The following is a 27,937-nucleotide window of genomic DNA, read 5'->3' as shown; positions in this document are numbered from 1 at the left end:
TTGCCGTACTTCTGTTCCTTCTTCCAGCCCCCACAGCAGCAGCAGCACTGCTTCCTCAGATTCTTTTCAGGCTCCCAGGAGCGAATGCTTCCAAAGCCGGGATTCTGTCTCTCCTCAGCCTGCCACATCCTCCAAAATCATTTTCAACACTAGAATTCATCATGACCACAGCTGAAATATTTTGAGGTTATAACTTCTTTACATTTTAAAGGGAGCTTTTAATTTCTTTTTATTCAAAACAACTGATATAAACAGCTGCCTTGGAATCAGAGGTTGATATGATAATCCATTCGGTTACGGTCCCCTGAAACCGTAAGGAACAGGTTGTGATTTAGCACCCAGAATTAACTTGTATGATTCTCCCCTTTTCTGTACTTCTTTTATCAGTTCTTTAAGAATAGCAGAGTCATAATTTAATTCATCACTGCTGTATTAGAAAATTTGGAGAATTCTAGGAAGCCTTTATAGTACAAAAAATAATGACCCTAGTGGTAAAAAATTTTCAGTAAATAATAGTGCTTGAATATTCTTCAGAAATTATAGTTGTTTATACTTTAACAATTCTTAAATGTGTAAGTAAAAATATATTTTTCTTGTAAAAATTAGAACATTGAGAATGTACAACAATGCATTTCAGAGTTTTTAAAGTTTCACATAAATGATATATACTGAATATTTTTGAAACTTGCTATTTTCATGTTTTTAGAGATTATTTATTTATATAGAGATATAAAGAACATATAGATCAACCCTATTCTTTTAAGCAATTATATGATATTCTAAAGTATGGATATTACAAGCTCTTATTTATATATTTCATATATTCATAGATAATTACATTTCACATCCTTCTACTTACTGGGTCGTGTTTCTGATTAATGTTCTTTTTTCTTGGAGCACTCTTCAGAGAGGCCCTTGTAGCTGTTGATGACAATTACAGCAGTTGAACAAAATATAAATTATTCTCCAGAAATAATTGAATTTCCTTTTCACGATCTAAGGGGAGAGGGCAGTGCTTCAAAATATCTTATATGTAAATATGGTGAACTGAGGATTGCAGTATTCTTTTTTTTTTTCTTGAGGAAGATTAGCCCTGAGCTAACATCTGTTGCCAAGTCCTCCTCTTTTTGCTGAGGAAGACTGGCCTTGAGCTAACATCCATGCCCATCTTCCTCTACTTTATATGTGGGACGCCTACCACAGCATGGCTTGCCAAGCGGTGCCATGTCTGCACACGGGATCCTAACCGGCGAACCCCAGGCCGCTGAAGTGGAACATGTGCACTTAACTGCTGTGCCACGGGGCCAGGCACTGCGGTGTTTTGATATTGTCAATTCTGGCTGGTTATATAGGCCAACACATGGTTTCCTTTATTTTTTTTTTTGTGGTAGTTGTTACTAGGCTTATTTCTCCTCTCCCTCCACAATCTCAACCTATCATATCATCTAGTAGACGTTTTAAGCGCCTACCATGAAACAAGCACTGTTTTATTTACTGGCTTACTGACCTGGAACTCCCAGTCAATGGAGTGGACAAACATGAAGAGAGAAACTTATAATACATGGTGTTAAGTGTCATGACATTGGTGATGACAACTTGTGGAGACACACAGGATCAAGTAATCAGCTTGTGGATTTCATTTATTTTTCATTCACTCAACACATATTTGAATACTTATTATATGTTAGGCTAAGGATATAACGGTCAGTAAGAGAGACATGATCCCTGCTTTGGGAGCATTCAGTCCTGGGAACCTGGAAAGAATTTGAGGGAGAACTACTGCAGCTGCTGGATCATGAAGAATGAGGAGAAGTAAGGCAGTAATAAATAAAGGGAACACATGGTTTAGAGGAACTCACATGTGCAGAAGTATAAAGCTGTGGAAGGCTCTAGTCCATCCAAGGATTATGAGAAGGTCTCTTTAGATTATAGGATATATGAATGGATGTGGCACACGAGGAAAATGGAAAGGAAGATTGGGGCCAGATATGAATGCCAAATTAAGGAATTGGATTTTTTTTCCTATAAGACTTTAATGAGCCAACTAGTATTTTTAAAATGACAACTGATATCTGACACTGATTTTGTGTTTTGATTCAAAAATACTAATTTAAATTAATGATTTGATTCATTATATTAGTCTGCTAAGAATGTAATTGATGTATGGTACCTACATTTTTTGTAATCTAGGATTATTTTTGTTTCAGCCTTTACCCTACGAAAAGAAAACCTGGAAATGTTTGAAGCAGTTGGTTTTTTAGCTATCAAACTGGGTGTGATTCCTTCGGATTTTAGTTACGCAGGACTTAAAGACAAGAAAGCGATCACCTATCAAGCAATGGTGGTTAGAAAAGTGACTCCAGAGAGGTAATAAGACATTACTTTGCAAGACAGAACTTTACTTTCTTGTTGCATCAAATAAATAAATGTGAGATTAAAAACTCAGAATAATCCTGGGAACATATTAACTTACTGTCAATATTATTTAATTGATTATGGGCTTACTGAACAGCATATTTTGCATTAATAATATAATTATCATCTAAGTAGAGTTATGTCTTAAATTTACGTTGAAAATATAGGGAGTTTTAGGATAGAAACTTTGAGAAGCGGCAGATTTTAAATGCTCTAAATTGTTTCTAAACATCCTATTCTATATTCAAATATGTGTTCATATTCAGGACTATGTCTTACAAATCTTTTATTTCTAATTACTAGAATACTTTTATACTTTTATTGGCATGGTTCCTTACATTTAAGAATAAATCTTTGTTAAATAGAATGTAAAGCACTCAAATTTAGCCTGCCTTCAGCTTAATTGAATTTTAAAAATATTTTTTGTAATTGTAAAAGAAATACATATTCATTGTAGATTTAGAAAATAGAAAAAAGTATAAAAAAGAAATTAAAATTTATTAATTTCATTACTCAGAAACAATCACAATAATATTTTGATCTATTTCTCTCCAGAATTTTTTCAGACTATACTATATACACGTCACAGAAAGACATTTTTTATATACGTGAAAATCATAGTGTATATATGGTTTATATTTTACTTATGAAAATAAAATAATTTATATTGTTTTATGAAAATTTGTGTAATGAAATATTTCAAAATCATCTCCATTATGTAGACTAATTTGCTTAACATTCCCTTGGTTTTGGATATAGAAATTCATTCCAATGTTTCACTGTAATTATGTAATACTGTGGTTAATATTATTGTACTTAAATCTGTGCCTTGTGGATGCTTTCTTTAAGATAAACTTCAAAAAGTTGAATCATTAGGCCAAAATTCAACCTAATTTGATGTAATATTGATGTATTAACCCTTAGTCATCAGATGTTTAAGTATATACTATTTGCTGGTAAACACTTCTAGGCTCTTAAATGAGGGATGAAAAAACAATATATGTGATTTTGTCTTAGTGCTCAAGAAGTGCAGTATAGGTAAGAGAGAAGGACTTTAGATGTTAAAAGATATTCAGATGTTAAACACTAATTTTTAACTACCAAAGACAAAAAATATTATTAATTCCTAGGAGGAGAGACTACTTTGATTTGGCTTATGGGTATGGGATTTTAATTACCTTTCAAATAATAGTAATATTTTAGCCAATGCAGAAAATCTGAAGATATTTTTAGAGGAACAGTAAGCTAAACAGTCTGCCTAATAAAACAGTTCCTATAAGGAACTACAGAAAATAGGAATGTAAAGAAAAATTTGCATCAGTTCTTAGAGGATCTTAAAAGTAAGGCTAAGATAATTGGAATCTATTGTTTAGATGTTGGGGAAGAATTGAAAATTTGAGTAAAGAAGTGTTCAGAGCAGGATTTTAGGAGAATCCTCTGGTGCTAGTGGTCTTTCTTGGTAATGTTGGGCAAAGAGGGAAGGAGCAAAGTCTAAGGACAGGAGGAACAGAAGGACAGTTAAGAGGTTCTATCACTCGAACTGAGGAGAGGTCAGGAGGCCTACGTAGATAGAGTGACAGTATTAGGAATATATGTTCAAGGTCTTAAAGTTACTCTTAATATAATCCTATTATAATGAGTTTTTAGTGCACATTTGTTGAAATAACATTAACTTTGGAATATTCCAAAAAAATTTTGTTTTAGTATTCTGATATAAGTGGTTGCCTGACAACTGGCATTTAAACCTTATACTAACTCTTCAAATGTAAGATTTAACTCAGTCTGTATGATTTATCATTTATAGGTTGAAAAATATTGAAAAAGAAATTGAAAAGAAAAGAATGAAGGTGTTTAATATTCACTCTGTGGAAGATTCCCTTAGACTTGGTCAGCTTAAAGGAAATCACTTTGATATTGTCATCAGAAATTTAAAAAACCAAATAAATGATTCTGCAAACCTGAAAGAGAGAATTTTGGAAGCAATAGAAAATGTTAAGGTAAGAAAACTCAACTTTTAAAATAAAGTATTACAGGAAAATCATTATAGTCCATCTTTTACATTGAGGCAAGAAGGGAAACTTCTTTTGTACCTTTTCTTGTTATGTGCGTATATAATTATTTTTAAAAATAAGACGTAGGACCATTTGGCTCATTTTTTATTTTCTTAGTGCATTTTTGTATTAGAAGAACAAAATTTTACGGTGATTAAAAAAGTAGAAAAGAGTTCCCCAGAGAAGGGGAAAAATAAGAAGAAAAATTTTTAGCATCCTTCATATATAAAGTAGTATTTTAGGCAAAAGGTTTTAATTTTTTTTGGAAATTTTCTTCAGTATGTAATTCTTTTCAGAAATCTTTGGTAAATAGTTACATTACTTTTCAGAATTATACATGATCTTTTTTCTTTTCAATTTGATTTTGAATTTTTTTCAATATATACAAATGACAAATCATATGCATTTTATTATGTCTTGCAGTGGAAAATTACTTAATGTAAGTTTTAAAATATTTACCAGGCATCTAAATATGCACGTACAACTCTAGCCTTCAGTCTGATCATCTAGACTATAGGTCAGCAAACTTTTTTCTGTAAAGGGCCAGATAATAAATATTTTGGGCTTTGTAGCCATATCGTTTCTGTTGCAACCACTCTACTGCTGTTGGGAGGGAGCAGCCATAGCCAATACAGGAAAGAGCATGGCCATGTTCCAGTAAAACTTTACCAAAGCAGGTGTCTCGCCACATTTGACTTGTGGGCCGTTAGTAGTTTGCCAGCCCTGATCTAGATGAGTAATTCTCAACCTGGGTGCTTTTAGCAAGTCTTGGCAGTCAATCTCTACTCCCAAACCAATTGAATGAGAACATCTGGGGATGCAGCTTAGGCATTAGTACTTTTAAAAACTCCCTAAGTGATTCTGCTTTACAGCCAATGTTGAGAAACGCTGACTTAAGTTTGTGGCCACAAAGAAGTTTTTACACAATTTTATGCCTCTTCAGAAGGAAAGCAAACAAACAGAAACTGGTTTTTAATCAATATCTTCCAACTAAAGATTTTTTTAGATCTGGCACATTTACCTGTGTATAGGCATTCTCTGATTGTATGTTCTTTCTATGGTTGTTTTTTCCTTTTTGTTCTAGACTCATCTAAAATTCTTTTTTTTTCCCTGGAAAACTGTTATTAAAAAGATATCCCTGAAAAAAGGGAGAGGGTTTTTCTAAACTCTGATAGCATTTATTGCCTTTTATTTGGTACTTATGGATATGCAACTGCCCATTATAAAATCCCCAGTAGGAATAATCTTAGTTTTAGCCAACTTTCCTTTAGTTCTCATGATAAGCGAAGGGAGTTGAGAAGCCCTTTTCGAAAGTAAGTCTTTGAAGTTTTGTTTTAGAGGGTTATAGTTCTGCTTGCTATAAACCTTTTGTAATATTCAACCCCAAGTAATTTGAAAGGGTACTTAAAACTCTTCTGGTTAGTGTAGTATATTGTCTGATGTTATTTTTCCAAACTGTAAATAATTAAAAATATTTGACTATGAGATTTAATATAGGGAGTACTTATTCTATCTGCAATTGAGTTTTGTGAATGACTTGAGGTAAGGATGCAGTTGCTTTTGTACCATGTTGATAACATATTGACTTAGCATCTTTTATTGAATAGTTTTGGAGTCGGTGCTCAATAGTAATTGTTGAATGAATAAATGTATACGCCTCTCCTAAAGTGACGTGGAAGAGTATTTTATCTTTCAAGAAACCATCTGGGCCTGGTGGTGTGTTTGTGAGAACATGTTTAAATGCTGACCAATGTCTTTCATGGTTGCAGTGGAAAATTCGATTTTCTGTTCCTGCTGGAGTGACGCCATGCCATTGTCTTGGCCCAGGCTTTCAGAAACTGAGATAACTAGAAAACGAACTGTTACATATAAAGGAGCCAGGACTTGCTGGGTTTGAAAATAATTCTGTTTCTTATTCCCAGCAACTCCATACAGCAGAAGAGTCTCAAAATCAGAAAAAGCTTCAGGGGAAAGATCAGATCCAGTACTTGGTAACCAATCCATCTCAGTTTTCCCAGAACTCTCCTGGTTTTAGCACGGAAAACCCACATCCCAGAAAACCCCTCAGTAATGTGAATGAAAAGTTGATATATTTTTTTAAGCCTTTTCACTCATCTTATTTTCAAACTTTTAATCACTTATTCTTCTCCTTTCTCTTCTCTAACTGTGTAGCATTTCTCAGACCATTTAGTCCCAATGTGTACATTACTGATTATAGAATTCTTTTATTAAAATAAATATGAAGAGAAAGACTTGATTTCATCTTCTCACACAATGATTGTATTTATTTGTCTTAATTCGGGGCTATAACAGAGAACCATAAACTGGGTGACTTTTAAACAACAGAAAATTTTTTCTTCTAGTTCTGGAGACTGAAAGCCTGAGATCAGGGTGCCAACATGGTCTTCGTATTGTATTCTCATGTGGCAGAAAGACAGTAAGCCAACTCCATGGCCTTTTCTTATAAGGGTTCTACCCTCATGACCTAATTACCTCCCCACATCGCTGTCCCCATTATCATCACATTGGAGGCTATGATTTCAATATATGAATTTTGGGGGTACACAGGTATAACAATATACTTTTAATTAATTGATTTTTTGTCTTTATAGAGTAAAGGGTTTGTGAATTACTATGGACCACAGAGATTTGGGATGGGAAGGAAAGTTCACACAGACCAAATCGGACTGGCTTTGCTGAAGAGTGAAATGGTATGGATTTTTAAAAAATATGATCTTCTCTGTTCATCAGTTATACTACATAAGCCAGCTCCTTGCTTTCTTAGCTCAGCATATAAACGCATATATATACATTCATACATATACCATGTACTACATCATTGAACATTTACTGAGCAGCCTCTGTATTCTTGGTCTCACATTATAAGAAAGCAAACTACATGTGATCTCCATGTGTTTAATACTTGTTTGAGGCTTGACGGGGAATTGACCAACACTCACCAAATTCCTAGTGAACTGAATAGAAGATTTGAGAATCCTGGTAACAGATTGCATTCCAGAAGTCCTGTATGAGATCAGATAAAAGATAGGAATTCACCCAAAGCCAGAGACCAAAAATGGGAACAGCAAATTTGAATGAAGATCTAATTTTAGATGAAACTAAAAATGTATGTTACAAATAAGAAGCTGCATTTGCCCAATTATTAAAATTATATATATAATTACATATTATACATACAGACATATTTTTGCACTGGATGGAGTGTACATAATAGTGAAAAGTACAAAACTATAAAAATTATATATTTGAGCAAATGCTAGATTATTCATGTAATAGTATCATGCTCACTCGTTTCTGTGCTATGTTTTCTTGAGTAAAAGAGAAAGGAACAGCAAAAGCACTTGTGAGAAGCATTGTGCATGCCAGCATCATCTTACACATGGAAACAACATTGAGAGCTGATGATATAGACCGCATCTGCGAATTTGTGGTTCTGGGCTTAACATTTCAAGAGATATTTTAGCAAATGGAATATAACTGATATGATAAAGGGTCTAGAAACCGTGCTGATGAGAAATGATTAGCTAAACAATGTTTCTTCAGTCTAGAAAATGTCCTAGAAGAGGAAGTAAATGTATAAAATATTTAAAATTTTGTCACATGGAAGAGGAATGTAGTAGTTTGGGGTCTGCAGAATGCAGCATGTGTTCTACTTGAGTTCCACCATTTGTCAAATATGTCATATAACCTATGGGGCAGCTTACTTCACTTTTCCAAGCATTGGTTTCCTTATCTGTAAAATGGAGATGACATATATTTTACAAGATTTTTGTAAGAATTAAATGAAATAACTTTTGTGAAAGCACCTAGCATAGTGTCAGGCCCACAGAGATAAGTGATCAAAACTATGATTAGACTGTTAATTCTCTGGTTTTACAAGGGTAGAAATTCAAGGAGCCGAGTTTTAGCCTACTGTAAAAAAGACTTTTTTCTAACAATTGTCCAAAGGAATGGGCTTCTCGCCTCCACCTCTCAAAAACTGGAAATTTCTGTTTCTCATAGCATTTAAACAAAAATTGGATGGCTACCCTCTCACCTCTTTCAAAATTCACATTCCATGCTCCTAAATGTTTTTTTTTAACTTTTCTAGAATATCAATTATCAGTTATAGCTGTGGAACAAATTACCGTAAAACTCAGTGGCTCAAAACAGCAAGCATTTATTATCACACTGTTTCTGAGGGTCAGGAGTCTAGGAGCAGCTTAGCTGGCGTTTGTGCATCAGCGTCTCTCACGCGTTTGCAGTCACCCTATCAGCCAGGTCTTTGAAGACTTGACTCGGCTCGGAGAACCTGCTTCCAAGCTCACTCTCATGGTTGCTGGCAGGAGGCTTTAGTTTCGTTCCATGGGGCTACTCATGGCATGACTTCCCCTGGAGAGAGGAGTCCAAGAGCACCAAAGAGTGAGAGAGAGACCACAACAGAAATCACAGTGTCTTTTATAACTTCATCTCGGAAGTGACATACCTTCACTTCTGCTGTATTCTACTGGTCACACAGACCAACCCTGACTGTGGGGGAGAGGACTGCACCAGGCATTCGTATCAGGTGGTGGAGGTCACTGGGGGTCTTAGAGGCTGACCCCCGTAGCTAGAGAGACATAGTTTTTGTCCTTTGCTTAAAGCACTCGCTCCCCAGCATTTATGTTCCTTATTTCTCAATTTAAATTCTCATCCCACTCCCCAAGAAAAAGTGTATTCCCCTTATCTTGTGAACCTGCAGCTTCCTGGAATCCCCATCTTAAGTTTTATTGTATTTTATTCTTCTTGCTTGTTTAATCTTTTCCAGTAAACAGAGACCATGTCTCTCTTGCTCATCACTCTATCCCGAGTACACTGTGCAGTGCCTAGCACATGGCAGATGCTTAATAATTGTTTGATGAATTAGCTTTTTAAATATTTGTTTGAATGAATAAATACTGTAAAAGAAGTCTGAGTGGGAGGTTAGTTTGAGCGAACTATCTTAAGATCCTTTCCTACTCTAAGACACATATTTAGAAATAAATCACAGTGTTGGAGACAGTGATAAAATACAGGAACTAGTAGATACCATTTCTTTTTAAAGGAACATCTTTTAATCTTTTAGATTTTAAAAGAAAATATTAAAGTTAGCATTTTTTTAAAAAGATTTTGGCAATTATTTTTAAGACCAAAGAATTCTGAGACTTGAGGATGTGAATGAAATTAGTGGCTTGCCATTCCCCTATTCTTGTTTCTTCCCCTGTTTTTGTTCTGTACACTGGTTAAGTCTGAGATTTATGTCATTACTTCACACTTGTGTTTATACCTCCATGGTAGAGGCAAAAAATGACAGAAGAATGATGGAAGTGATGGGGGAGCACTTTTTCCAGTTCATAATATTTAAACCTGTGTATAAGGTTGCTTTGTACACAAGGTTTATTCCTAAATTTAACATTGACTGTTTAATTTTTTTTGTTTGTTTGAGGAAGATTAGCCCTGAGCTAACATCCACTGCCAATCTTCCTTTTTTTGCTGAGGAAGACTGACCATGAGCTAACATCCATGCCCATCTTCCTCTACTTTATATGTGGGACGCCTGCCACAGCATGGCCTTCTGAGCGGTGCCATGTCTGCACCTGGGATCCGAACCGGCAAACCCCAGGCCGCTGAATCGGAACATGAGCACTTAACCGCTGCACTACCAGACCGGCCCAACTGTTTAATTTTTGACAGTTTAAAAATAAAATTGCAGGGCTGGCCCCATGGCCGAGTGGTTAAGTTTGTGCCCTCCACTTCGGCGGCCCAGGGTTTCGCCAGTTCAGATCCTGGGTGTGGACATGGCACCGCTCATCAGGCCACCTTGAAGCAGCATCCCACATGCCACAACTAGAAGGACCCACAAGTAAGGTACACAACTATTCATTGCGGGGATTAGTGGAGAAAAAGCAGGGAAAAAAAAAAGATTGGCAACAGTTGTTAGCTCAGGTGCCAATCTTTAAAATAAATAAATAAATTAAATAAAATTGCATCTTCAGGTATCATTTGTTAAATCCCTATCCTTTTAAGATGGCTAAGAATTTGTATCTTTTTTTAAAAAGTAAGTAGTTTGTCATTTTCATTTAACATGTTTGTTTGCTTGATTTTTAAAGGTGAAGGCTGTAAAATTATTTCTTACACCAGAAGATTTGGATAATCCTGTAAATAGAGCAAAGAAATATTTTCTTCAGACTGGTATTTAAAAGTTTCTTTATCCCGTACACAGCCATACAGATGCACAATATAAATGTTATGTCAGCAGGAGGGCATTCATTGCAACATAAATGTGATAAAGAACAGATTGTAACATGTTGTGTATTTAATCATATCATTACATGCCCTAGGCACTCCCGTTTTGGGCCAGATCTCCAGGACTTTCATCTGTTCTAATCCTTCCTTGGGGGTAAGAGTGAGGGGAGAGATGGTTTCTTAGTTTTTCTTGGCCTAAACTCTGAGGTGATAGGAGTTCCCAGTTCTAAACTAGTACTGATGGAAGTATAATTCACTACAACTAGAGGAGGCTGAAAAATAAATAAAAGTATGTTTGCTATATCTGATACTTTGTGCCTTGTTTTTGGTTTAGTTGCTGTTCAGCCCTGACTGTTGATTTTGAAAACTTTAGGCCAATATGATAATATACATTTAGAATGCTTAATGGGAAGCACTAAGGAAAAGTGCTTATGAGTGTGGGTTCTAGAGTCAGTCTCCATGGGTTTCACTCTCAGCTTTAGTACTTTCCAACTGTATGGTCTTCTGTTAATAAGTTAGCCTCATTGTTTTAGTTTCTTCATCTGTAAATTGAAGCTAATAATGCTACCTGAAAGACTCTTACGAGGTTTAAATAAGATAACAGATACAATGCTTTTAAAATAGTATCTGGCACATACTAAATACTGAATAAATATTAGTTGTATTTAAATAATAATAACAGCAAGCATATCGTTTTAGATTCATTCAAATATATGACTACGTATATATGTGCATAGCCAGCGCTTGTGGTGTAGCAGTTAAGATTCGGGGCTCTCACCACCACAGCCTGGGTTCTTTCCCAGTCAGGGAACCACACCACCCATCTGTCGGTTGTCATACTATGGCAGCCACATGTTGCTGTGATGCTGAAAGCTTTGCCACCGGTATTTCAGATACCGGCAGAGCCACCCATGGGGAACAGGTTTCAGCAGAGCTTCCAGACTAAGATAGACTAGGAAGAAGGAGCTGGACACCCATTTCCAAAAAAATTGGCCATGAAAACCCTATGAATAGCGGTGGGGCATTGTCTGATATGGTGCCAGAGGGTGAGAGGATGGCGCAAAAAGACCAGGCAGGGTTCCCCTCCGCTGTACAGACAGAGTCACTAGAAGTCAGAACTGACTGATGACGCTAACAACAACTATTTCCATACTGAATTTCACTTCCGTTGAATTAAAGGACATCAGTTTTCAAATATCTTCATTCATTATTTTTAATTATGTACATTTTACATATATGTAATTATTCATAGGAAAGAAATATTTTTATGCTTTACCACAATCTGTAAACAGTGTGGGCATTTCAAATTGTTATGAGTAATCTAAGTAATACTAGGGAAAGTTTAAAGTGACTTATTTGTTTGTATCTACTGTAGAGTCCTGAGAAGATAATTTCTTATCGCAATGATTCTTAAACTTTAGTGTCCATAAGAAACCTGATGCATTTATCAAAAGGCCGATTGCAAGGCCCTAACTGAGTAGGCATCTTTGTGGTGGAGTCCAGTAATCTTAATTTTAAAAAGCATCTCACTGGCAAAACCTAATAGTATACTTGAAGGATCCAACCTTTCTTATTCAAAAAATTCTATGTGAATGTCCATAATAGCTCTTTAAACATCTATAGGCTCAGAGGGTTGTTTTTCTTTTCTGAAAAGTCCTCTGAATAACTGCGAATTAGTTTATCACCATTTTGAAGTAGGAATTACTAATGTTGTGCTTTTTGCTATTCTTTTCTAAAGCAGAGAAAGTGAATGGACCATGTGATTAATGATCTATATTAGAAAAAACAAGCAAACTCTACAAGTGTAGCTAGGTTTACAGTTGATGCTGAGCATCATCTTCATATTCAGGTTTACAAGATAGTACAGTTCATTGCTTCTTGTTTAGAGATTATAGTAAAGGTCTTTATAACTGGCTTTTTAAATAAGTGTCGTTGACTCACTGATTTTCTCTATATTTCAGAGGATGCTAAAGGCACACTTTCTTTGATGCCTGAATTAAAAGTTCGGGAGAGAGCATTGCTGGAGTCACTGCATCGCTTTGGCGTGACAGAGGAGGGTTGCATCCAGGCCTGGTTCTCTTTACCCCATTCTATGCGTATATTCTATGTCCATGCATATAGCAGCAAAATTTGGAATGAAGCCGTGTCTTACAGACTTGCAACCTATGGATCAAGAGTAGTGGAGGGTGATTTGGTCTGTTTGGATGAAGATGTTGATGACGAGCATTTCCCAAATAGTAAAGTAAGTATCTTTTCATCAGTTAGTTTTCCAAGAGTAGTGACCACACCAGGAACGCTAATTTTCAGAAGCTCTTATTTTGGAAATAATGTAAAACTAAACACATGCTTTTTATTTATTTATTTATTTTTACTTTTTTTTGCTCATCTCCTGCTTCTACTCTGCTGTCAGCTGAGGCTTAACACATGTTAGTAAATCGAAAAGTAACAATAGTGGTATGAAGTGAAAGGTACAAAGATGGTAAACCTTCCTTTTTTTTTTTCAGGGAAAAATATCATATAAATGTAATTTAAAATAGCTACAAAATATGTAAGAAAGAACAATGGCTGCAAAATATATTTGGCCTTTCTGAAAAGAATTAGTAATAGCTTCTTCTATCTTTTGTCTTTTTTTTTCTTTTTTTTAATTAATTAATTATTTTGGGGTGTACATCATAATAGATTTCAAATTCTGTGTAGATTACATCATGTTCACCACCTGAAAACTAATTATAGTCCATCCTTCACATGTGAGCCTAATCACCCCTTTTGCCCACCCCCCCTCCCCCCTTCCCCATGGTAACCACCAATCCAATCTCCAATGCTATGTGTTTGTTTGTCGTTGTTTTTATCTTCTACTTATGAGTGAGATCATACGGTATTTGACTTTCTCCCTCTGACTTATTTCACTCAGCGTAATACCCTCAAGGTCCATCCATGTTGTCACAAATAGCCGGATTTCATCATTTCTTATGGCGAGTAGTAGTCCATCGTGTGTAAATACCATACCTTCTTTATCCATTCGTCCCTTGATGGGCACATACACACTCTTTAAAAAATTATACAAGTAATGCACAAAACAGTGGATTTTATTCTATTAGTTAACACCAAGAAGAGAAAAGGAGGGACTTAAAATTTGAAAAGGAAAAAGAATAAAACTTTTATAATAATGGTATATGGGGCATGTAATGTGGTGTATGTTTCCTTTATATAAGTATGATTTCACAACTTGCTTTTTTCCTCTTAACAGTATCTTAGAGGCATTTATATGAATGAAATTAAAATTTATATTACAAAAGTTGATCCTTCAATTTCCTCCCTATCCACCTAGTATTTTTCTAGTGTTTTAATCTGTGTGGGTTTGAACCAAATAATGAAATTGAATTCCATAAATTATGCAAGGAAATTCATTTTACAGTATTGTAACGCAAAAAGAACAAACTATTATTCTCCAATGTTATCTTAAGTCAATCTCACAAATATGTTTTAAAAATTAGAGGAAGAGATTTGAGTAGTGCTTTCATATACAACATAATGAAGTCATTGAATTTTAGAGGAGAAAAGGATTTTAGAGACCCACTTTTCTAACTCCTATTTTATGGAAATGAAAATTGAGACCCACATTGGAGAGGAAACAGATTAAGTGACACAGGTAGCAGAATTAAAAAGACCCAGTTGTCTGACTCCTGACCCAAACTGCTTTCTACTAGAGAAATCATGGAGTATGGACAAGGTGTGAACATCTAGAGATGGAACATGGCCCAGTTTTTCAAAAGTGGAGAAAAATAGACTCTGAAATGTGCATAAAGGGAGCTTTAATTAATCACAGAGTTCTAGATGTATAAATTGAGGGTTTTTTGGTTTCAAGTAATGGAAACCTTTATCTCAGACTAACTTAAGGAAAAGCAGTCAGCAGTTTGTTGGCCTTCATAACTGAAAGTCTGTGATCCATTCGGGCCCAGCCGTTTCCAGGGGCTTATGCAGTGTCCGACATCATCCATCTCATTTTCTTCATCTTTCAGCTCTGCTTTCTTCTGTGTTAGATCTCTTCTCAGTCTGGCTTATTCATTTGCTGGCAAGATGGTTATTAGCAGCTCCAAGCGTATTTCTCACAACGTCTCCAGAAGAGAGGGCTTTTCTTTCCCAAAAGTTTCAACGAAAGCCATGGAATTGAGTGTCAGTGGCTAGGACTGTCTTGACTTGTGTCACATGTCCTCACACCAATTACTGTGGACTGGAGTATGTGATTGGCTAAGCCTGTGTTCCAAGGATTCCTTCCTGGAACTATCCCACCCAGACCACAGTTGAGAACTGGAAGCTCCCTGGAAAATGGGGGGCTACTCCCGGAAAAGAGGGAGTGCAGCCAGAACAACATATGTCTGCTTTACTATTTCATTAAATGGATGGCTTATGAATATTTAGACAAGAAAGGGATCACTAGGAGCGTAAATCACTAAGAATGGTCGTTTGACTGAGACAGACTTTGAAACTGTGTAAAGAGAAATCTAGCAGCATCGTAGGTTTTATTGTATCTCACGTGAGTGGAAGAAGAGATGTCAGTGATCCTCTTTAATAAATAATGAAAAATCACGTTTTTTTTTTAACACTTCTAGAAAATATATATCCATTTAAATATTGCCTGGGCAACACATTATTTAGTAAGTCAGCCATTTCTAATTCAAATTTTCAGGACTGAGAGGTTACTTTGACAAGATATAGCAATAATCTCTGAAATAATACGTTTTATCAGACTTCTTTGTTCAAAATAACATTTGTAAGGACAGCTTTGTGATCAGAATTGTATCTGTTTTTCTTTTTGGAGCTATAGGAGAAAAAAACATTTTCTCCTTCATATCTTGCAGTTTCCTTTTATAAGCAACAAAAAATGTCTTTATATATTTTAAGACCAATCAATATTTTATTAGTTAGCACTGAGAAAAGCAAAGGTAGGCCTTAGAGGCTCAAAACATAAAATATGAAAAGGAGAAAGGCAGAATGAGATTTCTAATAAATAGTAAATAGGGCATGTAATGTTGTGTTTCTACAGTTAAAAATTATAGGAAACTAATCTGATTCCCTTTTTGAGAGGATTACTAGGCTAGCAGGTGTATCTTTCTTTCAAGTCACTTGGTAGATTCTCGTATAATTTTTTTTGTGAGCAAGATAGAGAAAAGTGAGTTAGACAATTAAAAAGTTAGGTGAATTCATATTTGGGGAGCAGCCATACAGCAAAAGCATGTTTGTTGATTAATTCATAGATATCAGCCTGGAGGAAGTTCCCTAAAGACAAAACATAGTCTTCTGAACTTGACCATGTTTGTTCAGTATTTTCATAAATTACAGTGTTGTAGCTATGCTTATGAATTTATACAAGGCAGAAAACTGGAAGTGATGATGCAAAAGAGATCATAGTCCCGTGTATTTTGATCAGATTACGTATGGAGCTTTATGTCTATTTCTATGTGCAGCAGTGAAAAGGGGTGTTTACCTGTAAACAAACAAATAAACCCCAGATGAGAAACAAAAACAGAGTGGACATTATTGATAAGCATGAGGAGAACTGAGGGGAAAACAAGCAGATTTAGAGGCGGTCTAGCCACCATATTATATGATGAATACTTTGAGAGGATGGTAATGCTATTTATCCTTGTGGAATGATGACGGCTGCTTTTATACTTCAGCTTTCCTGTGCAAGAGAAGTAAGAATTATTTATTCTGTGGTGTCCCAGAGCAACATTTCTCAAACTTAATTACCATGCACTTCTTTATCTTTCCTTCTACAAGTCACACCTATTACTGTTCCATGAAGAACGTTTTGAGAAACACCACTTCTCATAGAATATTTTGAAACTTTTGAGGATGGGGGGTGGTTTCGCAGAAGCAGGTTTTTGAGTCAGCATAATAAAGAACAACTTTGTAATTTAGAAGATTGTTGGTGATTGAGGTGGAAGTATTGCCTTAGTGCATTAAGCTGCCCACCGTTCTCTGCGTGTGTCAACTTCAGTGATCAGTGGTTAAAGCCGGAAGAATCATTGTAACTTTTACCTTAGTCTACTTTTCTAGAAACAAGTGATGAAGAGATCTTGTTTGGATTTATGTATATTCAGCGTAGGAGTCAAATTATACATAACAGAGTTAGGGAAATTGAAGGAATTTGAAACATTTGGGAATCATGCATATTCTCATGTTTTTACAAAATAGGTTCATCTAGTAACTGAAGAAGAGGAATCAGCTAATTCATATGCAATACATCAGGTAAATTTGCTTAAAAATTAGGATCACTTAGATCTAAATGTAGACATTATGCCTCAAAGACAAAATGTTAACCGGTCCCCCCCTCTTTTTTTCCCCCCACTTTTTAATTCAGGTATAATTTATATACAATAAAATTCACTTTTCTTAGTTTATAGGTCTATGAATTTTGATAAATGTATATAGTCATATGACCACCACAAAAATCAAGATAAAGGACAGTTTCATCTTTCCCCTCAGTTTTCCTTCCCCCTTTGTAGTCAGCCCCCCAGCCCCAGGCCCTGGCAACGACTCGTTTATTTCCTGTCCCTGTGGTTTTGCCTTTGAAAGAATGTCATATAAATGGAATCATATAGTATATGGCCTTTTGTGTCTGGCTTCCAATTAGCATAACGAATTTGAAATTCATTCATGTTGTGTGTATTTGAGTTTTTACCTTGTTCCTTTTTCTGACCACCTTTTGGTACTGTTCAAGAAAAAAGTCTAGAACTCATCAGCGAAGGAGGAGAAGCCCACAAAATGTTTACGTATAAGCAGCTGAGAAAATAAACATTGTTTTTGTTGCCTCTTATTTGCTTTCATGTTTTTAAATAAGTAAGAAGAATGTAAAATTATCAACCAAAATATCAGTTATTGATGGAGCAGTAAGCGCTGTTCTTTGTATTATAGAAAGAATATGCTCTTAGGATTGTATGACTGCATAGAGATTAAGTCTTTCTTGGCTAACTAAGTGTACCAAAACTTCTGTTCCCTCTCCTCTGCATTAATAGAAGTTTGTCTAATAATATCTGACTTGAGTTGGTTACCTTGGTTATTATGACTCCTTCTTGATTTTAGTTAACTCTTTTCTTTGCCTGTTAGGATTAAAAATAATCAAAGTAGTGTAGTATTCAATAGCATGTTTTAGGCTGATTGTAATGTTTATGTCCCAAGACTGTTTTTACAGATCCAGGTCCCAGTCATAAAAGTAAATTTAAAGTACAACCTCTATAAATATATTTTTCTGAAGGCTGTCTCATGCGTCTCTTTTTCCCTTCTCTTGCACAGGTTGTTCTTCCCGTGCTTGGATACAATATTCAGTACCCAAAGAACAAAGTAGGGCAGTGGTACCAGGAAATACTTAGCAGAGATGGACTACAGACATACAGGTTTAAAGTACCTACTCTGAAACTGAATGTTCCAGGGTGTTATAGACAGATTTTGAAACATCCCCATAATCTCTCATACCAACTAATGGAAGAACAGAATACTGATGTCAAAACAGAAGGTTCCCACATCCATGAAGCAGCTTTGTCTCTTTTGATCTCTTTTGATCTTGATGCTTCATGTTATGCTACGATTTGTCTAAGGGAGATAATGAAGCATGATTTTTAAAACCAATACCCTTGATAGAATCGTATATATGTCATTCTTGAAAGGAAAGGCAACTAAAATTTTTTGAACAACTACCATGTGCTAGGAGCTCTATAAATGTTACTCCTTTAATTACGCAACATCTTGACGAAGTAGGAATTTGATGCTAACGTTCCAGAGAACATATAGCCAGTAAGTGGCAGGGTCTGAATTTAAGACTCTGAAGCCTGTGTTCTTTGTATTATCTAATGTTTCAGTGACTTTTATTCTGTGCTATAAAAGTTACAGTCATTTTAGACTATTAGCCTATAATACTGCAAGATAACATATAAGAAAAAAATTCTTTGGAGTAATGTTTATATCCTCTAACTCCTCACTTGGAATGTAGATGAAACTTGGTAGTAATGAATGCATATGGTTGGGAGAAAGATAGATGAAGTATTTTGTTAATTATTGTTGTCATTCTTTCCTATTTTTGAAATTATTAATCACAACAATACATCAGGGAAATACAGTTTCTCTGTTTATGATAGCTACCCCAGGGTAGTTTACCCCTTTATGAGATAAATAATTGTCCATGAAGATTGAAATAAACTTTTTCATACAATTTCTTTATCTCGACATACATTCACTCTTGACTTTTTGTTGTTTTTTTTTTTTTCTGTTATCTAAAACACAGATTTTAGAGTGACAGATCTGAGCTCAGACTCCAGCTCTGACGGGTACTAGTGACTTTGGGTATGTTATTGACTCTTTCTGAGGCTCACTTATAGAATGAAGATAGCACCAACCTCATAAGCAACAAATAATAGGATTATTGCCACCTTTTATGTTGCTAGAGGAAGAAAACATTTTGCCATTTGAAAATTTAAGTATTTGTTGGTTTAACTATCCCACATCATAAATCATCCTTAACCATTTTATATCAGTTAAATTTTGGGGGGAAATGGTATATGGTGATTGGGAAGACCTGAGCATTCTTTCATTACTGGTAGCATTATATAATGATGACATTTAAAAAGCACTGTAGAGCATTCTATATCAGTAATGTGGCACTTTTATATACTTAAGTCAGTCAAGTCATTTTGAATATGTTAGCGTAATAAAATAAAATTCAAAAAAGGAAAAAAGCTTTATACAATGCAAAATTTGCTTCCTGAAAGAAATTAGAAATAGTTTGAAAGTCCACCATTAAAGTAAGTGAAATGAGATGTGTCAACTTGAGGGCAAACATGTAGTTGTTAAAAATGGTGATGAAGGTTTCGGGTATGAGAAATCCTAGGTGAGAAAATGTTGCCCCTCTAGAGTAGGACATACATATTACAGATGCAGTGTATATATGCAGGCAGCTTTTACAGATGGGAGACACTTAACATAGTGATTAAAAGCACAGATATTTGGGACAAACTTCCGCTTGACTGCCACAGCAGTGTGGCTTTGGAGAAGTTATTTAAGCTTTGTGTGCTTCAGTTTCAACATGTATAAAATGGGGATGATAATATACCTGGCTTGTAGGATTATTGTGAGGACTTGCTGAGTTAATATATGCAAAGCGGCTTAGAAAAGTGCCTGGCACTTAGTTATTGTTAAATAAATATCCACAGATGCCAGTTTGAGAGGGAGGAGAAAAAGAGAAAATGCCATTCTACTAAGATGATAGGCTTTTTGGATTTTTTTAATATTAAAAAGTTCCTTTTTTGTCATTATATATTTTAATAGTAAGTACATCTCAGGACACAAAAATTGGAGATTGTAATACCATTGGTTTTTCAAATTATCTTTATTGTTTTAATGTTTATTGAAAATGAAATGATCCTGTATTTAGTAAACAATTTTTAGAAAAAATGTTTTAACTTTATTTCATATGAGTTATATCCTGTAAGTGTAATCAGAAAATTAATGATGTAAATTATTAAATCCTAGTTTTTAAAAAAATGTTGAGCATTTAGAAAATATGAAAGCATTAAAATGGGCTGTCATTGATATTAATTTTTTTGGCCTGCAGATGGTGCTAAAAGTTCAGATAGTTTATTTATTTATTTATTTAATTTAATACTTTGGCCATTTGTAAAGAAAGGGTCCCTAAACTTATTTCAAGTCACCATAAAATGGATTCAGATACTGTTCATGTGGAAAATTGTTTTATACACCAATAATATTTACCATGTTAATTTTTTTTTTTTTTTCAGTTTAAGGACTTTAATATGCTTGGGACCAAATGATGACCAGTCACCTAGGTTCTTGTAGTTTTTCTGCAGACATTTCAGGCCTTAAGAAGGATAATCTTTGGATTACTTTTAATTTTCAAGGTTGCATTTGAAACTAAGGAGTAGTGCCTCAGGATCACCAAGGTAAAACAAATTGAGGTCTTCTTATTAAGATAAAAGCACTTAGATTTTTGTGAATTGTAATAAACTGAAAGTCATATGCACCTTTTGATCTAGGTAACATTTTATTGTCTGATGTGCTGGGCACTTCCACTTCTCTGATTTTAATCCATATGCCCACCCTGTACGTAGGTAGTATTTGCAGATAAGAAAATATCTGAATGGTTTATTGACCTATTCAGGGTCAAAGAAGATAGTACGTGGTTGAACTTGATTATGTTTCCTGGATCAGTAGTGTTTTTATCTACCAATATTTATCTTCTGAAAGCAAATTTTTTAGTTAATAACTTCCATTTTTGCCAACTTGACGTTACTTGCCACTGATTAATAGGTACATTGGAGCATATCTTGAGAGAAATAAGATTCCTTTTGAGATTCTGAGACCAAAACAAAAGTAAAGGGGATCCTTCAGGAAATTCCCAACTTATTTTGGGGTATTTCCTAGAATATTTTGGGATTTGTATCACAATGATATGCAAAATCATTATAGGTCATAGGAAGTTATTTTAGAGGGGAGCTGGTACAATATTAAATATCATTGAAAAGTACAGTGAGAAAGTTGCTCCTTTTTCAGTTCTCTTTCAATCCTTTAATCAATCATTCTGTTTAAGACAGAGAAAGCTGATTGATACTAGTTTACATCCAACGCTTGCTGATTTACCTTTTTAACAGACAAAGCAGTCCTCAGGCTCAGGAATACCAGCAGGCAACAATATCTAACTAGAATTTAATAAGATTGCTTTGCTTTATTGAATTTATTTTTCCAGCTACCTTTTATTTATGGCACATAATCCTGGTTTTCCACTTACATGATGATATAATTTTTTTAACAAATAAATTTAATTTTAAAAAGAGGGAATGAATTTAAAGATATTAAGGAAATACTAATATAGATAATGCAGTAATTATGACAGCAATACATCAATGGTTGAAGTTTGGGAAATACTGGTATAGCTGAGAGTCCCTGAATTCAGAGAAGGGCTCCACCACTGTGTTCGTGTGTGACTTTATTCACCCACTGAATTTTTCTCTTGTGGTGTTCTCAGGTTTGAAGTAATGTTAGTAATCATTTTTCAGTCCAGGACAGTATTGAGTCAAACAAAATAATGAGAAACATACAAATTCAAGATAGTATGAATACCGGTACTATCGATCACATGCCATATCTTGAAATTTCACTGATAGGGACTTTATTTTAGAAAATGTTATGAAACATTAAAAGCAGTGTCTAGCACCTAGTAAATTCTCAATAAATGTCAGCTAGTGTTATTAGAGTTAATATTACATTACTGTGGTCTCTGATGAAAGTTTTACAGTTGAATAATTAATGACTTTCTCTTGAGATCTGACTCTGTCTTAGCATAAAGTAATTATAATTCAGCACACTTTCAGATTTGTTATTTTTTTTGTAAGTGGAAACAACTATTTCTAAATCTGAGAATTCAACAGTTCATTCAAATAAAGATCTTTAAAAACTATCTAGGTCAGTGTTCCTCAATATTTTCCACCTGGGAGCTACCATTAAGAGACCAAAAAGAGGGGCCTGCCCATGACCAAGCGGTTAAGTTCACACGCTCTGCTTCGGTGGCCCAGGGTTTTGCGGGTTTGCATCTTGGGTGCAGACATGGCACCGCTCATCAGGCCATGCTGAGGTGATGTCCCACACAGCACAACCATAAGGACCTACAACTAGAATATACAACCATGTACTGGGGGGCTTTGGGGAAAAGAAGAAGAGTTAAAATTTTTTTTTAATTAAAAAAAAAAGAGACCAAAAAGAAAATGAAGCCCTGTATAACAATTCAGAGCTTTCTTGCAATAATGTAAGTATAGGAAAAGAGGTTGGGGAAAGATATGAAGAGTAAGGAAATTAGGACTTTTTTTTTTCTATTTACTTCTGAAATGTTTGGATTTTTAAAGATTTTATTTTTTTTCCTTTTTCTTTCCAAAGCCCCCCGGTACATAGTTGTATATTCTTCGTTGTGGGTCCTTCTAGTTGTGGCATGTGGGACGCTGTCTCAGTGTGGTTTGATGAGCAGTGCCATGTCCGGGCCCAGGATTCGAACCAACGAAACACTGGGCCGCCTGCAGCAGAGCACGCAAACTTAACCACTGGGCCATGGGGCCAGCCCCATGAAATGTTCGGATTTTTAAAGAAGAATATATTTGTGTGTTAATTTTTGCAATTAGAAACCTTGAAGGATACTTGAGGTTCAGAGAGGGTAAAAGGGAATTAATGGATTCTGATTGCATTTTTTCAGAATGGTTCTGGTGGCTCATGCCAACATATTTCCAGAGAGAGAAATTTATGCTCTGTACATTTTAATAACACTAATAAGCTTAAAGTTTAGTGCCTGTGCTGTGGGTTTTGCTTTCAGATTCAGAAAGATTCTGTCTTAGAGATAGCTTGATGTCTTATGGTACTGCCTTAATCTATTTTTCCTAAGCCCTTCTGCTTTACATATTTTTGATAGGCCACAAAGCAATGCCAGATATCTAACATAATAATCAAATATTTGACTGCCCCTAAGTTAAAGGCATTCTGTAAGATGCTATGGGGAAAGACAAAGATATATCAGATAACATCCCTACCTTTGAGAGATTAACAGTGTTATATCCTTTAAGACGTCATGTGATTTGAAATGCCATCTGCCAAAAAAATATGCAGACTAAATGACAAAGAGAAAAACAAGCAGTTTCTTTCCATTTCACGTATGGCTCACTGTATGACCAATAATATGATGCTTGACCTCTCAGCACCTCATTCTGAATCCTTAAATAATACTTCCATTAGCATTTGTAAGCATTTTGAGATCCCTTCTGAAAATATGCTTTGAACTTATTCAGTTTAAATGCTGCTTTCTAGAAAGCTACTATTTTAAAGAATGGGAAATGGTGTTTATAGAGTTAATCTTGTATAATTTCAGTGTGGGTTGTCAGGAATACCTTGCAATAAAGAAGATGACTCTAATCTTAAGCAGTTCATTTTCTCAGCAACTGGGAGGCAGGAGCTAATTCACTCCGCCTGTGTACATAGACCATATCTTATTAAAGAAACATTTTACTCATGGAAAGAAGTCAGGACACCCGTGAAATTACTTAAATTTAGACATATTGGAAAACATTAAAAATATAAGCTATGTTAAATTCTTTTTCATTATCAGTTTCCTTAATAAATACCCAACTCAGTCACCAATATACAAATAAAATCCCTGTTACAAGGAGGAATTGAATCAAGAGCTATTTGGTTGTTTTTAAGGGGAAGAGATGAGAGAGCTGCTCACTCTTTAACCAAGAGTGTTTGAGCAGCAGGATGGATGGACTGGAAAGGGCTAGGGACTCACTTCTTTATGCTTTTATTCCAAGTCACTCTTTTCTGATAAGCCTTACTGGCATTTTCTTAGACTGGTTAAGTCAGGATTTTGAGTTTTTCACTACAGTAGGGTTTTCATCTTAGCTGACTATTGTTTTCACCCCTGCCCCTGGTCACAAAGGACTGGTGTTCTTTTCTAAAAAGGGAAGATGATTCTCTTTATAAATAACTTTTATATTTACCTTAGGTTATAATAAAATGGATTTTTTTTGCACATGATTTTCAAAAGGATGCTAATTTAGACTTCATTTTTCCCTGAAATATCTTAAGAGAAATCTAATACATTTTTAGCCAGCCCTGGTGGTCTAGTGGTTAAGACTCAGTGCTCTCACCACCGCCACCTGGGTTGGTTTCCAGTCAGGGAAGCTCACCAACTGTCTGTCAGTTGTCATACTGTGGCGGCTGCGTGTTCTTCTGATGCTGAAAGCTATGCCACCAGTATTTCAAATACCAGCAGGGTCACCCATGGTGGACGGATTTCAGCGGAGCTTCCAGACTAGACAGACTAGGAAGAAGGACCTGGCTACCCACTTCCGAAAAAATTGGTCATGAAAACCCTATGAATAGCAGCAGAGCATTGTCTGATACAGCGTCGGAAGGTGAGAGGATGGTGCAGAAAGACCAGGCAGAGTTCTGCTCTGCTGTTCACTGGATCGCTGGGAGCTAGAATCGACTCCATGGCACTAACAACAAATAAGTTTTTATCTATATAAGTAATAACAATGCATTTTTCACATTTAGGAACCAATAGAAAATCTGAGAAGGAGTTATTCTGAATTCAAAGAACATTCTCCCAAGGCATTGGGAGAGAAAACCTATTTCATAGTGAAGCATTTAACGATTGTGTTTTTTATCTATGCATTGTCTCGTTTCGATTATTGTGATAATCTGACTGGCTGCCTCCATTCTTCACTCTAACTAGTCCTTCTTGTGTACTAATGTCCGTTAACTCCCCTAAAAGTAGAAATCTGATCCTGTCATTGTATTTAGGCCATATAACATTTCAGTGGCTTCCCAGTATCCATGGAGTAAAAGTCCAAATCCCTAAACATAGCACATGTAGACTTGCACAAAATGGCTTCAAATTATCTTTCAAGTGACCTCTGCCACTTACTCTGTAAACATAAGTTTTGCTTCAGCTCTGTTTGCTCTTTCCCAAATACAGCAATTATCCCATGTTATGCAGCTCAACCTTCCATTCCCGTTGGCGAACATCTTCTCTGCTTACGTTAAACATCTTGTCTGTGAAATCTGTGCTTTCCTAGTACTTTGTATATGGCTCTAATATCTCATTGCTCACACTGCATTCTACTTATTTGATCGAACATCTGAGTCGTCTACTACTAACTATTCAGAGACATTGATCTTTATACTTCAGACACCCAGCAGAGCCTGGCGTGTAATAGGCTTAAAATGCTGAATGAATACCACAAACATATCTTAGTAAATTTATTTGGTAAATATATCTATATCAAGCAAATTCTAAAATAGTCCTTTATCCTCACAGAAAGTTTAGAGTATTAGAATTGAGACTCATTCTAATGCCTTTCCACTTTTACATGAATTGCCAAAATGATTTTAATGGTTTCATCTTTGTCATCACTACCTAGGAAGTGTCTACCTTTTATTTAAATATTAAATGCATCATAGAATTTCATTTACAATTCAGAATAAGCTCTCAGGTAGTACAACTATTCCTACTTTACAAATGAAGATTCTAGGGCCTGAAGAGGTTAAGTAGCTTATCTAGGTTGTAAAGAGAGTTTAACCTAGTTCTTTTTGATTTCAAAGCCCATGGTGGTGACTGCTTTGCTCTGCTGATTGCTAATGCAAAATGTCTCAGTTCTACACTTTGCTTAACCAGTGATTATTTAGTTTCTGCCTATTTCTGAGTTAACTGGTATATTTCTAATATTCTGTGACATTAAGACAAATTGGGGAAAACTCACTAAGTGACATAGTGATAATAGCTGTCAATCATTGAGCATTATATGCTAAGCATTTTGCACCTTACCACTAAGTACTTACCTGTAGGATATGTACTGTTATTATTTTCATTTTATAGATGAGAACACAGAGATAGAGTGCAATTTAAAAACTTGAGGAATACAGAATCCAGAGACCCTTAAGCCTTGAACTTGGTTTGAAATTAAATGGTAGGACTCTAGTCATGTTATAGAAGCCAACACAAATATTCTCTTGAGGAAGTTGCCTTCATCCCAGGTTTCAAATAAGTGTTCAAAGACAATAAAACAGCACAGAAGTAAGCAAGGCATCATGAATGAGAGCCAGCAGAAACAAAAGACAATATAAATAGACCTGCGGGTCTTCAGAATTCTAGACATGGACCTCATATTTACTGTTTTTAAAGAAATAAGAGACAAGCTTGTAAATATGCAGGGAACAAGAGACCAAAATAATCTAGCATATTTGAAAAAGAACCAACAGACTTTCTACACATGAAAAATTTAATAATCAAAACTTAAAACTCATTGTATGGGTTTAATAACACTACACAAAATTGAAAGTAAATTAGTAAACTAAAAGATAAGTCAAAAGAAATCCAGAATGGAGCAATGAGATTTAAAAAAAATAATAGAGAGATGGGACATGGAGGATAGAGTAAGAAACTGGAAAATACATTGAATTGGAATCTGAAGGAAAGGAGAAAGAATAAGGAAAAGCCAGCATTTGAACAGATACTGGTTGAGAATGATCCAGAACTAATAAGTCACTAAAATACAGATTTAAGAAGTCTAATGGGGGCCGGCCCATGGCCCAGTGGTTAAGTTCACAGGCTCCGCATTGGCAGCCCAGGGTTTCGCTGGTTTGGATCCTGGGCACGGACATGGCACCACTCATCAAGTCATGCTGAGGTGGCATCCTGCATGCCACAACTAGAAGGACCCACAACTGAAAATACATAGCTATGTACTGGCGGGCTTGGGGGAGAAAAAAGAAAAATAAAATCTTTAAAAAAAAAAAAAGAAAGAAAGAAAATACTTAAAAAAACAAAAAGTCCAATGTGTCCCAAACAGAGTAAATAAAGAGAAATCCACACTGAGCTACATCATAGTGAGTATGCAGCACATCAGTAATAAAACGAAGAATCTTAAAAGCAGCCAGGGAGGGAACTAAAAGGAATTAATGATCAAAAGTTATGGTACTATCTGCATAAAAGGGTAAGCATATTTTGATTAACTTCAGTGTTTGATAAGTTAGAATCGTGTAGTATGTCTGTAATAATCACTAAAAAAAATAAAAAGTATAACATCCAAGCTAGGTGCAGGATGATAGCTCTAACAATGTGTCCTATAAATTAGAGCTTCATGATTAGTTTCATACTCTTGACCGGAGAAATTTGATTAAACACAAGAATCATTTCCATTATCGTGAAAATTTTTTTTTTTTTGAGGAAGATTAGCCCTGAGCTAACATCTGCTGCCAGTCCTCCTCTTTTTGCTGAGGAAGACTGGCCCTGAGCTAACATCCGTGTCCATCTTCCTCTATATGTGGGATGCCTACCACAGCATGGCTTGCCAAGCAGTGCCATGTCCCCACCTGGGATCTGAACCGGCGAATCCCAGGCCGCCGAAGCAGAACGTGCGCATTTAACCACTGTGCTACTGGGCCGGCCCAATGAAAATGTCTTAACATTGGATTTTTCAGGAGGAATAGGAAGAAGTGTTAGCTTCCTCAAACATAATTTTAAGTGGTGTAAACTTTGATTGTAAAAAAAGATATAAAATTCTCCCACAAAATTTTATATGCAATTATGTAACATTTACTATATGCACTATCACAAATACTTTACCTACAATTCTTTTAATCATAGATTTTGACCA

General features: G+C 35.4%; 1 protein-coding gene across 8 annotated transcripts in view; it reads left to right on the top strand.

Moving 5' to 3' along the window:
• Nucleotides 1–27,079, top strand: part of PUS7L (pseudouridine synthase 7 like) — a 39,959-nt gene extending 12,880 nt beyond the window's left edge. For 5 of the 8 annotated variants that reach the window (XM_014740935.3, XM_001489281.7, XM_070271268.1 and 2 more), the window contains 7 exons: nt 2,208–2,367; nt 4,220–4,412; nt 7,079–7,177; nt 10,595–10,676; nt 12,692–12,972; nt 16,929–16,982; nt 18,027–18,953. In XM_014740935.3, coding sequence (XP_014596421.1) covers nt 2,208–2,367; nt 4,220–4,412; nt 7,079–7,177; nt 10,595–10,676; nt 12,692–12,972; nt 16,929–16,982; nt 18,027–18,353 — 1,196 coding nt within the window. In that variant the 3' untranslated portion in view covers nt 18,354–18,953. Of the gene's footprint in view, nt 1–27; nt 187–2,207; nt 2,368–4,219; nt 4,413–7,078; nt 7,178–10,594; nt 10,677–12,691; nt 12,973–16,928; nt 16,983–18,026; nt 18,954–19,011; nt 19,071–20,521; nt 22,198–22,670 lie in introns of those variants that run through there. The other 3 variants (XR_011440043.1, XM_070271267.1, XM_070271269.1) reach the window with 3 other exon arrangements.
• The last annotated feature ends 858 nt before the right edge of the window (nt 27,080–27,937 follow it).

Source organism: Equus caballus, chromosome 6, assembly GCF_041296265.1.
Source record: "Equus caballus isolate H_3958 breed thoroughbred chromosome 6, TB-T2T, whole genome shotgun sequence".
Taxonomy (NCBI): domain Eukaryota; kingdom Metazoa; phylum Chordata; class Mammalia; order Perissodactyla; family Equidae; genus Equus; species Equus caballus.
This window is presented reverse-complemented; position numbering and strand designations above follow the sequence as displayed.